This window comes from Nerophis ophidion, linkage group LG11 (genome assembly GCF_033978795.1).
Source record: "Nerophis ophidion isolate RoL-2023_Sa linkage group LG11, RoL_Noph_v1.0, whole genome shotgun sequence".
Classification (NCBI taxonomy): domain Eukaryota; kingdom Metazoa; phylum Chordata; class Actinopteri; order Syngnathiformes; family Syngnathidae; genus Nerophis; species Nerophis ophidion.
Window position 1 is genome coordinate 32,052,752 of NC_084621.1, and position 14,552 is coordinate 32,067,303.

The window sequence follows — 14,552 nt, forward strand, 5'->3', positions numbered from 1 at the left end:
GTGTCATGAGATATGCTAAATTAAATACAAAGAGGATAAAAGTAAAGGATATTACATGATAAAAGTAAAGGATATTACATAAGCTCAAATATACCTACAAATGAGGCATAATACATACAGCTAACCTAAATAGCATGTTAGCATTGATTAGCTTGCAGTCTTGCACTGACCAAATAAACATTGAAATACAATGTTTATGTATATGTGTAAAAGGTCAACATTTAATATGTTTACCTAAAGTAGTAGGTGTTTTTTGTTGTAAACCATACAGTCGAAAAAAAATAATGCATAAAAATTACATGTGTGGCTACTTTCCCAATCATTGAGCCACCTCAGGACTTAATATTCGGCAAATACCCCTTGGAATATGTTTTATAAAAAATGTTTCGATTAAAAAAAAGGTAAAATATGCAAACATAATGGTCTTTAAAGTGTTAACAAAACTAAAATGCTAAATTACTTTATAGTATAGCTAAGGTGTTTTAAAATCGAGGTTGTCAAAAACGCATTCATTAATGTAATTAATCACCAAAAACTCTTTAAATAATCATGTATAAACACAGATTAATTATGAAATGTATTTAGGCCGCACACACACCTTTATCTTAACCACAGATGGTTAGCTGAAAGATGACACAGGTTGTACTGTCAGTGATCAGGCCTATGCATACGTCAGGGCAAAGGGGGTGACTGGCAAATTTCACTGTAAAATCAAACCTGACTGTGCCTGGGATAAAACTATTAAAAGGTTTTGAGAAAATAAAAACTTGCATTTAAGTAAACATAAAAAACAACAACTAATGTATGACATTTTAATATATTTGTGTCAAAATATTAGCATCTTTTTTTGGTTATTTTAAATCATATCAGCAAGTGATTTACAGCGATTCATCTGATATATAATGTTAATTGTTTGACAACACAATGAAAAATATAAATTCATTTAATGGGGGAAAACAAGAAGAATGTAAGACATTTTTACAGCAGTTATGGGAAAGCAGACATTGTACTGACTGTAGAAAAAAAATAATACCATCCATCCATTTCCTACCGCTTGTCTCTTTCGGGGTCACTGGAACCTATCCCAGCTGCATTTGTGCTGGCTCGCACAACATTCACGATCACATTCACAGTATATGAATATCCATGTTGCTGCTAAGACCTAATAATGCGATAAAACAAGTAATAGTTTAAGTGTATTTGGAAATTGATTTCTTTGTTTTTATTTTAACTAACAGTTTAGTTATGCAAACCATACAGTCGAAAAAAAATAATGCATAAAAATTAAAATCGAGGTGATCGTTTAAAAAACGGCACTTTTCAACTAAATTTACACATGAAAAAAGGCCCACTTGATCACATTAACATTCTGAACAGACAACTATTCAAATCAAAAGAAAGGCACTCGCTGGCCGACAGAACCTTATTACAATGCAGTTTAATGTGAAAAAACCCCAAAAAACATTCTAATCTCAGTTGGACAGTAAAAAAAAAGTGTGGTTGCAACAACCCATATGCACACATTGTTTAAGTTTGGCTCTTTATTCAGAATAATAGAATTAAAATGGAAAACGACCAATTTACACACTCAACAGGCTGCAAGAAGGAGAAGCCCTTGCAGAATGCTGACTTGCATTATTTTCCACCAATTGAATAAAATGAACTATAATAAAAAGTCTGATATGATTGCTATGACTATATGAATTCAGAGTGGATTTGATTATTTCCAAACTCTCTCACATGGACTCCATTAAAACAACAACCAAACAAAACATGTAGCATTCGTCAGAAAACACATTAAAAACTTGTAGTTAACTTTTTAGATTTGCTTTATCCATTTCCCTGCTGCACGATATCATGGACAAGTGCAAACGACGTGAGTTGTGTGCAGAGTGGTAAAAAAGTTACATTTACTGCGTACGGGAAAGATACGGAGGTAGAGGATAAAAGAAGATGAGACATAAATAAACAGTGATCACATCTGGAAATCTGTATCTAAAGAAAAGGCACTTGGAGATACAAAGGGAAATACTGCAAGCAAAACAGTTTGGTTTCAGGTTTAAAAAAACAAAAACAAAAAAAAACACTAAAAACAAAAGGCAAGCGATGACGAAAAGCACTTAATATATATTTGGAAAGCCTCATCAAGGTAAAATACTTTGCTTTGGCAATTAAAATGGATTAAAAAAGGCATCTTAAGCAGGTGTATAAAGCTGACGTATAGTCTTAACAGGAAAAAAAATTTGATTTAGTCAGTGATTCAACTCCTTAAAAAAAACAAAAAAACCTTCATAGTATTAGATATCATTACTTGGGACTTAACTACAGAATTCCATACTCGCCCTTCAGCCACATGGCGTGTCACATGATCTCATTACACGTTGCAGATGTGATGAATGAACGTGTATCAAGTAACTGTACATATACGAGTGTATGAAGCAAAGAGTTTCTGAAACTAAAGGTGACTTTATTCCAATCACCTGCTAGTACAGCAGGTACAAGCCTCATGCTTTAAATTGGTCAAGAAACCCTACCAAAGTTCAGGATGGATGTGTGGGAGTGGGAGTGTGCTGGAATCGTCAGAGGACATCAAAAGTTAGACAAAAATTGAGTTTTGAGTTCACTTTGATTGGTTCTGTGTATCTGTGGTGGTCCAAGGCTGATATGGCTTAGGAAAAAAGATCCATGTAGATTGTCTTTTGTGAGAATCACCCACTCGTTGCTCCTAAAAGGCATACCGTTGTTTTGCATATTAAAAAGTCCCCCAGGAAACGTTAACGGTGGTTTCATAAAAGTTTTGTAAAAGATCAAAGTGGTTTGAAGTCAGTGCTGTACAAAATATAAAGGTGCATCGATCCTTTGCTTAGCATTCATTTAAGGTTGAAAGCCAGCAGGGGTCGCTCCTCCCTCCTCTGCCAGGGACTCTTTTTCTCCTCCTCCATGTCCTCCTGTGTGGCGTCATCATCGGGAGAAGCAGGCAGCAGTGTGTTCCTGAGAGTGACGCCGCTGTGAGGGGACAGAGTAGGAGGAGAAGATGCAGTAGAAGATGAGGATGGCGAAGGAGGTTCCTTTTGTATTTGTGCAAATTCTGTTTCTCCTGTGAACGACTGAACCGAGCCCAGTTTGCTATCCTGGGAGTTGTACTTGCTGCCTGCCCCGTCCAGATGATCTACATACACCAGCTGAGTGAAGGCTGTCGTTGGTTTTGTGCCCTTTGACCCTTTCATTTTGACCCCTTGCTCCTCTTGATTGACGTCTTTGCCTCTGCGACCCGCTCGGGGCTCATTCAGGTCTACGCCCGAGTCCAGACTGGCGTCGTTGCCGCTGCCATGCTTCCGCCCACCTCCCTGCTGACTTGCCGCACTTGTTGCATTGCCGTGACAACCTGCCCGCTGAAGGTCAATGTAGGAGTGGCGTATGTGAGCGTTGGAGCGGCCGTCTAGCGAGACGAACCAGGCTCGCGGGTGAGGCAGAGGCTTACCGCCTCGGAGAGCCATTAAAGTCTTTTCGGCTAGGAGTGTGTCCTCGCTGTTTATTTCCACCAGAGATGTGTCTCCAAGCGCTGAAGGTATGGACAAAGCTTCCACCAGCTTTTCACCATCGCCCTGCTCAGAAGGGCCTGGGATGCAGTCTTTGGGAGCGTGTCCCGGAGACCGTGTGGGCTGCGAGGCATTGAGTTCTGCTTGGATGGTCTCAAGGTCACTTTGCTGGTCAGTCTGCAGCAAGAGGGCCTGCCCAGACAGAGGGTGCTCCCCAGGCAAGCGCATGTAGTGAGCGGGGATGACCAGGGTGGGACGCACCCTCGGGTAGGTTTCTCCGCCACTCAGCAGGTCCACGGAGGCACAGCAGAGCAGCTGTCCTGGTCGGGAGAGCGAAGGGGGGCGCTCTATGTGGTCCACAGACCGTGAGAGAAGGTAGTCAGGAGCTCTGCACTCACATCCATCCCCTCTGCTTGGAGAACAAGGAGGAGAGGAAGGAGAGACAATGCCGCTCAGCTGATGGTCAGAAAGAAGTCCGTGGTTTGCTGCTGATAGTCCGTCAGATATGTGGTTATTGGATGAGCAGATGGAAGTGTATGACTGACGATATCCTCGCTCCATTCCACAAGAAAGTGTTGACTTCAGCTGGACTGTTTCCACAGACTGCCTGTAGTCTTTGCTGTGAGGCGTCAGATTGCCCAAAGAGGAGCCTTGCTGGCTGTTGCCCAGGGAAGAGCGGCTGTGTTTGCTGTGCTGGATCAGGCTGTGTGGATGTGGATTGTCTCCACACTGAAAAGTGGAAGGCTTCAGCATGGGTGTGGTCATGTCCGACTCTGTTCCCGTGGAAACCAGCTCCAGATGTATCTGAGAATTAAAACAACATTTTCACGATAATTGCCATGCAACAGTGGCTTTTTCTTGAATCGATCTGATTTTGACTGCATGACCTCAGTAAAGGACAAAATATTGAGAGTTGAAAGTTGATTTTTAGTTGTTGAATGGATATTTTGACCGGATGAGGTTGTGTTGGAGATATTGATCAGAGAATGCTAAAATTGGTGTGCTCATCCATTTTATATGTGAATAATGTAAAGATTTGACATTGGACATTGTCCATAAACCAATACAATAAATCTCAAATAAATAAGATGGTAAATAAATAATAGTCATCTTTACTTTTCAAAAATAATTTATATTGTATTCAAATTTCATATTTCAAAACTCTAATAATTATAAAATAAATATTTCATCAGTAATAATAATAATGATACAAACAACAATAACTACAATATAGCATTAAAATCAATGAATCACTTCACTCTTGAGTTTTTTTGTTTTTTTTATGTTGTCAAAAGATTAAATAATGTACCTGTGTTGGTCCTGCGATGAGCTAGCGACTTGTCAAGGGTGTAGCTTGCCTTCCCGCCCAAGTGCAATTAGGATAAGCTCCAGTGCCACCCGGTAATTTTCTGTCTCCCGATATAATGTTATGCTTGTTACCAATGTAAAAAATAAGTAATATTATCATAGTTACCGTAAATTCCAGACTATAAGTCACTAATTTATGAATTTTTCTTCGTAAACAGTCAAAATGCAAATCGTTTTCATTCAAAATAAGCAGAGAAATTAGAAAGCTGTGTGACTGTTTGTGCTATTACGCCATCTTTTGGACAAGTTTGCTCACTGCAAGTTCTGCGGGGTGAATGTCTACAGTATTTGCTTCTATTTAGTGCTTTAAACCATAAGTACAAGTGTCTTTCCATCTTCTGCTGTAGTCCAATACCTAGTGTTCTTACTTGTATGGGTTCTTCATTCATCACTCCATGCTACGTTTAAAAGTTTTAAAATATAACTAAAACTATTCATACATATAGTACTAAATGATCTCTTGTGAGATGTCTGTATGATTGTTTTTATGCATATTTGCACATGCTATCATACTGTAATCAAGCTATAGTTGTTTGCATTTGCTAATAAGCTAACAAGTTTACAAGTATCTGTGTTAGTCTTATCAACTTACAATGGCATTATTGCTGTGTTGTTTCAGTTTCACTAATTCCTCAGTAAATTCACCAAAACAACACAGTGGAGTTATTAAGTTTATTTAGCGGATTGGAGAGCTAGTTTCCGCAGCTAGTGGGTCCATGACGATGACCTCTGTTTTGCTTGATCAGCCGTTTTACTAATCTTTCTCTGTAAATAACTCATTCCACAACAAATATATCTGATTCAAATAGTCTGGCGAGACTAATATATTGAAAAGTATTTGTTCTTCTAAAATTTAGTACCGGTATGTGTGGCTTATATACCGGTGCGCTGTATAGTCCAGAAAATACGGTACATTTATTTTTACTTAGTATTTTTTTGTCTGATTTCCACTAAAAATATAACCATTCAACAAATAAAAAAATCACATAAAACTAATATTACAATAAATTAATAATCCTGGGCTTGATATTTTTGAAGGGTATTTTTCTTTTTTTAAAGAATATTCTGATGTATTTTTTTTAATCTTAAAGTAAGAATTTTCAAGCGCAAAAAGGCTAAATAAACTAAAAATATCAATACTACAGTAGTATTTGTCACTAGAGGAGAACAAACATCAGAGCATGCTGTCCAGTTTCGTTGCCACTGATTAGCTCAGTCTCTGGCAGCAGTGTAAAAGGGACCGAAGGGTTTTACTTCATGTCTACAGGGCTCTCGTTATATTGAAAATAGTATTAAACAGTTTTTATGCTCTAATTATGAATATATTTGGTAGACAATTATTAAATCCTACTTTGAGAAAATTAATTTACTGAGGTGATGTCCAGAACCAATTAACAGCAACAAAGGAGGGGAGGCTGTATTATGTCAAAAATACATCAAAAACATTATCATATGCATAAATACTCATTGATGATGAACACTTGTAATATTGGTGGTATAATATAATATTATATTGCCAATTAAGTGAAATTGCCATGAAGTTGAGAGCAGCCTTGGTCAATAAAATACACTATGTTCATTACAAACCTCATTGTTGATGAGATTGAGGTGAGACATGGAGGTGGCTTGGTCCCTCTTGCTGCTGTCAAGACCAGAAGACACTGTGAGCTTGCGATGAGAACCCCTAGGCTTCAAACAGCGACGCCTGCAGAAGAGAAAGAGCATTTAACCATAAAAGGAAATAAACAGACTATGGTGACATTCACCTGAATGAGTAAAATAAAATAATATATTAACACACCTGCAGTAGTACAGAAGAATGCAGAGCAGACCCAGCATAATGAGGGCCATGCCTCCAAGAATGGCCAGTAGGAACAGGGTGTGGTACATGCTGATGTCTCTCCCAACAAGGGTACCTGAGAGAGAGACAAGCAATGCATACAAATGAAACTGAAAATTGGGTAAGAGTTAGGCTCAGGATGAAATGGTGAGTGTCACCTGGCTGAGGTGGATACATTGCCGCCACCCAGTATCCCAGCTGTGGAGCAATGTATGTCAGGATGAGTTGGTTGTCTACCTTTTGCACGTGACCCCAACTGCTCTTTATCCAGCCACCTATTTTAAAAAATCACAACTTAAGTGTACTTAAGTAGTACTCTATTAATGAAGTACCATAAATATAGCGTTGAAGATTGAAAAGACATTCCCATGGCAGTCCTCGACTTGTCCACAAGAGAGTAAGAGTCACTTGATTGTTGCTCCAAACCCAAAAAGGTTTGATGTGAAATTGCACATTTTTTATCTGAGACAAAAACACTTGCTTTTGACATTTTTATGCATTATGAATTGTAAAAAAAAAACTCTAGTAAGAAGCATTGGATTTGATCTATTCTGCCTACAAAGCGCTCCAAAGACTTTCAAAAACCTCCATCAACGTTTTATACACTTTAGTAACAGGCACATTGATAATAACATGTAATATTTACCATATTTTGGTCATTTTAAGCGTTTGTCAGAACTTTTAGATGTTGTATTTGGTGATTTACCAGTTTAGATGATAATTTAATCATAATACTCACTCCAAGTTAAAAAAATATTGCTGCAAAAGTTACCTCCGTGATCAAGTATTGTGTAGTTCAAAGTAGTTCCTCGACATTAGCTCTTACAACAATAATGTCACTAATACTTAATATGCAGGACACGACACGTACAGTAATGGAGTATTGTTGGTGGGTTTTTTATGTTTTTAGAGGGCTTTATAAGTGAAATATATTAGCTACATTGTTACCCACCTCTTGCTAGCGTTTGTTTGCAATCTAAAATACACAAAAATAAAAATATATGTGTTGTCTCTCAAAAGGATTGTGAATGATTTTAAAAAGTACAGTTCTCCTTAGAGCCTTAATTATTTATAACATGACCGAATGTGGAGATGTGATAGCTAAATTGGCAATTTTAGCTGGAAATTACACAATAAGGTAGTAATAGTCTATAAGAAAATGTGTTGAAGAATGTTAATTTAACAACTATTTTTATTTGATTAAATATACACACACACACACACGCCCTGCGAGGAGGTGGCGACTTGTACAGGTTTTACCCCACCTTCCGCCTGAAAGCAGCCGAGATGGAATTTGGAACCCCTGCGACCCCAAAAGGGACAAGCGGTAGAAAATGGATAGATGGATACACACACACACACATGTATACCTATACATATATATATATATATATATATATATTATATATACATACACAAACACACATATACATATATATATATAAATACATACATATATACATATACAAACACACGTATATACATACACAAACATACATATATACATATACATTATATATATATATATATATATATATATATATATATATATATATATATATATATATATATACACAAACACACACACACACACATTATATATACAGTGGGGCAAAAAAGTATTTAGTCAGCCACCGATTGTGCAAGTTCTCCCACTTAAAATGATGACAGAGGTCGGTAACTTTCATCATATGTACACTTCAACTGTGAAAGACAGAATGTGAAAAAAAAAAAAACAGGAATTCACATTGTAGGAATTTTAAAGAATTTATTTGTAAATTATGGTGGAAAATAAATATTTGGGCAACCATTCAAAGCTCTCACTGATGGAAGGTCAGATGAAACCAAAATTTATATTTTGGTTTCATCTGACCACATTATATTCTCTCCAAATCCTCTGTTGTATCATCCATGTATCCATTTTGGTATAAACTCAACTTGTCGTGTTTGGAGGAAGAAGAATACTGAGTTGCATCCCAAGAACACCATATCTACTGTGAAGCATGGGGGTGGAAACATCATGCTTTGGGGTTGTTTTTCTGCTAAGGGGACAGGAGGACGATTGATCCGTGTTAAGGAAAGAATGAATGGGGCCATGTATCGTAAGATTTTGAGCCAAAACCTCCTTCCATCAGTGAGAGCTTCGAATGGTTGACCAAATACTTATTTTCCACCATAATTTACAAATAAATTATTTAAAATTCCTACAATGTGAATTCCTGGATTTTTTTTTTCACATTCTGTCTGTCACAGTTGAAGTGTACTACCTATGACGAAAATTACAGACCTCTGTCATCATTTTAAGTGGGAGAACTTGCACAATCGGTGGCTGACTAAATACATACATATATATATATATACACAGGGACGGCGTGGCGCAGTGGGAGAGTGGCCGTGCGCAACCCGAGGGTCCCGGGTTCAAATCCCACCTAGTACCAACCTAGTCACGTCCGTTGTGTCCTGAGCAAGACACTTCACCCTTGCTCCTGATGGGTGCTGGTTAGCGCCTTGCATGGCAGCTCCCTCCATCAGTGTGTGAATGTGTGTGTGAATGGGTAAATGTGGAAGTAGTGTCAAAGCGCTTTAAGTACCTTGAAGGTAGAAAAGCGCTATACAAGTACAACCCATTTATCATTTATTTATCATTTATGTAATTTAAATTGTTTAAATCTGTCCTGCCCAGACACTCAGGCAAATCATGGTGTTGGTGTAGAGCCTATATCTGCTGTACAGATTTACATTAGAGAAGTGTTGTATATTTCTCTTTTTGCCTTCTACACCCATATCTGCTGTACAGATTTACATTAGAGAAGTGTTGTATATTTCTCTTTTTGCCTTATTTGCATTTGACTTCATTACATGTTTGTGTAGAATTTTATTAAACAAAACCAGTTGTCTTTGAAGTAATATAAAAAATATATCATAGAGTTCTTGTCTATTGTTTGGAAGAATGTAGTTAATCATAGACCTGGAAGGATAGATTTTTAATTGGGAATCGATTTGAATCAAGAATTGATTCTGAATTGAATAGTTTTCCCCAAGAATCGAATCAAATCATGCCCTAAGATTAACAGCCTTATAAAGTAAACCTAAATTAATTCCCAATATCACTCACTCTGTAAATAGGATACATTGAAAATATAGAAAATACAAACAAAAATATAAAATACAATAAGCAAATAAAAGAGAGGAACTCCATAAGCAAGTTACTTATAAAATACAATAAGCAAATAAAAGAGAGGAACTCCATAAGCAAGTTACTTTTCTGACACATTTATTTACATGCAGCTTCATCACTTGGTCACACATATTTGTCAAGCGTTACAAACCAATTACTCCTTTGGCCTTCAAAATAGAAGTGTTACAGGTTACAAGCCTGTCTGACTACACTGAACAAAATATTAACCTGAAAATATATATGTACGATCGACAGATATAAGATGAGGGATAAGATCTTTGGTTACCCTTACTTTTATACTTGTGGTAAACATTTCCAACTTTTTAAAACATTCTCCCAGACTAGTCTAGAAGGATAACCTCCACTTTTCCTCCCGGTTTTTCTTCTAACAGGTTGGAATCCAGGACGCCTTTAGCATTCACAATAGGGCTGGACAATGAATTTTTTAAACACGATTTAAATTTTGGCTTTCCCTGTTCACAAAAATATAATTAAAAAAAAGATTAACAAGCCGCACAATGTGCATGCAAGTTCCTGAGCTTGTAACGTAGACCATATGATTTCCGCGTTCACGTAGATGCGGACGCAATCACAGAATAGGCCAAAAAAACGGAATGCGCTGTTAAGCGCAGGACATCACAGAAATTGACATAAATGTGACTAATATGCTGTCATTGTGAGAGGTAACATTTGTTTGGGAAAATAACGTGTCCAGAACCGCTCCTTTTAACCCCGTAACAATCAACTGCTCTATCCTGAACTAAACAATGTTGAGACGGCCACTTGAAACAGTGACTAAAATACAAAGCTAGCAAGAAGAATCCATACCCACAGCACATCCCATCTGCTTGTGTTATTAACGACATCATTGAAGTAATATTGATGTACAAACAGGACGAACATACGCAACTTGAGAGGCTCGCTCTTTTTTTTTGTTTGTTTAAACAGTGTTATTTAGGTTGTCTAGCCACTTCAAACTCAGAATAAGAGCACACGTGCCCCTTCACAATAACTGTGCTGTGATCAACATCCGATCTTACTGAGCTAAAAAAAACTAAAAGGTTTTAACAAATTACCTTACAAAAGCATATTGCACTTAATTGATAAATTGATTCACAATTATCATTGGCTTAAAATACTGGTCATTTTATTGCACCAATAAATGTGATGATTTTTTTACTTCAATCAACAAACATTTTATTAAATGTTATTTATCACACAAAAATAATACACTCTATGATGGTAAAACATGCGTAAAATGTTGAAAAAAAAAGGCAATTAAAAAAGATTAAATGAAAAAAATCAGTTTTTTTTTTTCATTTTGCCATTTAAATGTATTGTTACTATTATTTTTACTTGTTTATATGTTATTTATATCCAATGTCTCTTTTAAATTATATATAAAGTTAATGTTTTCAAATTAGCAAATTGTTATTAATCAAGAGTTCAATATTACTAATCATTATTATTTTTGCTATAATCTTCCAGCCCTAATTCACAAGCATGACTAAACTTTATCTTTAATAAAGCATTTGAAAACAAATGTGTAGCTAACAGTTGGTATTAATCATTTCTCTGACCTTTTTATAATGCTCATTTTTACTTCTGACCTTTTTATAATGCTTCTAAGGTGATTACTTTCTTATTCTTTGGCACACTGGCGCGCAAAATGTAACTACTTCTTGAACAAATCTCTTGACGTACCAAAACTTTTAACTAATTTACGGGATCACAAAACGTCATAAAACATGGTAAACTGAGGATCACCAAAATATCAGTGTTCTGGTTTTAGGCCCCAACCGAATTATAGTCTTCGGGGGGAGATTCACTGTTTAAGAACCCTGATCTAAATCAATGTAATCAACTATAACATGTCAAGAAAAATGAAAACCGGGCATCCATCCATTTCTACCGCTTTTCCCTTTTGGGGTCGCTAGGAGTGCTGGTGCATTTTTTTCGAATTGATATTTTAATAGGAGTCGTGCACCATTCACAGGCAAAGTATACTTATTCACCATATTAAAATGTACTTCTTTGACCAGGGTACGAATAATTTGGGACAAGCTGTACATCTGACACGTGTTTCATATATCACTACAACGGCTCTGTTTATACTAGACTCCAAATGTAACTTTTTTTCGCCGTCAAATGACACAGATTGGAAATTTCTTTGACAGTCTAAACGCTCCAAATTTCTTTAGATTTGATCTTTTCCCGGTATGAAACGATTGATCGATAAATTGATTTGTATTCCTAAATTTCAGGTATATCGATCTGTGCTTGGCAAGTTTGCCTTTCGGAAGATAAGTTCAAGATAGTTTAAAAGGGAACCGATTGATTTTTATCGATACTAGAAAAAGTAAAACATTAGAGTTTAGAATGGCTGACTTTACATAAAGTTTAGCACTTTTAATAATAAAGATGTTGAACGTTAAGTCTGTTATCAAAACAAAAATGGCAGATACCTACGGTGGTCTGGACTGATCATAAACACAAACGCCTAAAGATAATACCATAAACTACAACACAAACATTTTTAGCAAGATTATTATTGCAAAAGCCACAACAAAGACAAAGGACACAACACAATAATATGAACCCGCAACACAACTATAAGCAACAGAAGACATACCCGACACAACGGAAGTTACAGCGGCGCAAGTAACGTCGTGCACCAACTTCGAGAATATGACAACTGGCAGCCATGGAAAAATCAGAAGCAGATAAGTAAAAGATGGACGAAGGATATAACATGTTATGTCCTTATATCCCTATATTATACCATGAATTTATTAACGTGGACCCCGACTTAAACAAGTGGAAAAACGTATTCGGGTGTTACCATTTAGTGGTCAATTGTACGGAATATGCACTGAACTGCGCAATCTACTAATAAAAGTATCAATCAATCAAAAAAATAGGGGATGGAAATTAGGAAGCGAGGGGCCAACACCATCAATAGAGATGAGGGGGTCATACCTGCTTTCGCACACCTAGGACGCTTCACCGGCGACGCAGGGCAGAACACAGAGTACAGATATGGCCGAACTGGGGAACTTTATTTAGCAGGTAAAATTACTGTTAAAATGTTTGCTACTGTAGTTTTTTTGAAAATTACTTGAATGTTAAAACGGTGAGCAGAAAGAGTTTCCTCTTCTAAACTCAACCTGAATTGTTGGATGCACTTTATTCAAATAAGATGTGAATGCATTGGCCATTAATAGTTTTTTACTTGCTTGTTTGTATCCATAAATCATTTATACAATCCCCTTACAAGAAATAACAGGAAATAGGAAACTTCACTTGCAGTGTCCAGTATCCAGTACGCTTTTCTCAATCAGACTGGTTAAATTAGGTTTGATAAAAAGTTACTGAATTGATTTCAACAAAATAGTTTTGGATTGTATTGTTGTAAAAATATCATTGTCCCTGTATCGTAACAGCATACACAAATTCTGAATCAAATCAAGTTCAAATTAATCATTGGACCCCTAATATTTTTGTATCAGATTTGAGTCATATCAGGTGGTAGTGCTGCAGGCCTGTGACGTCGAAGCCACATTGCAGCCTGTGCGCGTTTTTTAAGTTTATTTCGAACATGCATGCCTACAACATGATACATCGCATTTTCTAGTCTCTCTATTAAACATGTTCGAAAAGGAGTAGGAAGAAGCAGCGCTTATTCAATCCTTTCCATTTTCCTTTACATAGTAGTTGCTAACACTTTTGTTCACTTCCTGTTCTCAATGTATTCATAACATACTCAATAAATAATAACATTCAAAATAAATAAACAATTAGTGAAGTAATGTTGTATTTCATATGGGGAGATAAAAAAGGTTATCTAGAAAATTAATGGATGAATGGAATGTTTATTATGATCCTTCTTCTATGTACTTTGTAAACACTAAGTTTGAAGATTTTCTTGAATTGGATCTTATTAGTACATTGTTTGATTTCGTTGCTTAATCCATTCCATAATTTAAAAGTTAAAGTTAATGTACCAATGATTGTCACACACACACTAGATGTGGCGAAATTATTCTCTGCATTTGACCCATCACCCTTGATCACCCCCTGGGAGGTGAGGGGAGCAGTGGGCAGCAGCGGTGATGCGCCCGGGAATCATTTCTGGTGATTTAACTCCCAATTCCAACCCTTAATGCTGAGTGCCAAGCAGGAAGGTAATGGGTCCCATTTTTATAGTCTTTGGTATGACTCGGGGTTTGAACTCACAACCTACCGATCTCAGGGCGGACACTAACCACTAGGCCACTGATTCCACATACTGATAATATACTACAGGTCTGGCCATACAAATATTTCAAATTGCATTTTTCTCTAAGATTACATTTCTCTTCCTTTGTTTAGAAAAAAATATTCTATATTTTTGGATAGCAGATTATAGTTTGCTTTGTGCATATTTTTTGCTGTTTGCAAATTCAATATGTGGTGGAATTTCAGTATTTTTGATTCAAAGGTTTATATGTTCTCTACATTCAACATTATATTATGTATTGTTCTAACTGATCTTTTTTGTAACAAAGTTAATGAATTAAGTATACTTTTGTAGTTATTTCCCCATATTTCTGCACAATAACTCAGATATGGTAACACTAGCGAGCAG

General features: G+C 36.5%; 1 protein-coding gene across 2 annotated transcripts in view; it reads right to left on the minus strand.

Moving 5' to 3' along the window:
* Positions 1 to 927: 927 nt before the first annotated feature.
* fam171a1 (family with sequence similarity 171 member A1) overlaps positions 928 to 14,552 on the minus strand; it is a 65,556-nt gene continuing 51,931 nt past the window's right edge. For both annotated transcript variants that reach the window (XM_061915638.1, XM_061915636.1), the window contains 4 exons: positions 6,906 to 7,022; positions 6,709 to 6,823; positions 6,495 to 6,612; positions 928 to 4,343 (listed from right to left, as the gene is read on the minus strand). In XM_061915638.1, coding sequence (XP_061771622.1) covers positions 2,871 to 4,343; positions 6,495 to 6,612; positions 6,709 to 6,823; positions 6,906 to 7,022 — 1,823 coding nt within the window. In that variant the 3' untranslated portion in view covers positions 928 to 2,870. The remainder of the gene's footprint in view (positions 4,344 to 6,494; positions 6,613 to 6,708; positions 6,824 to 6,905; positions 7,023 to 14,552) is intronic.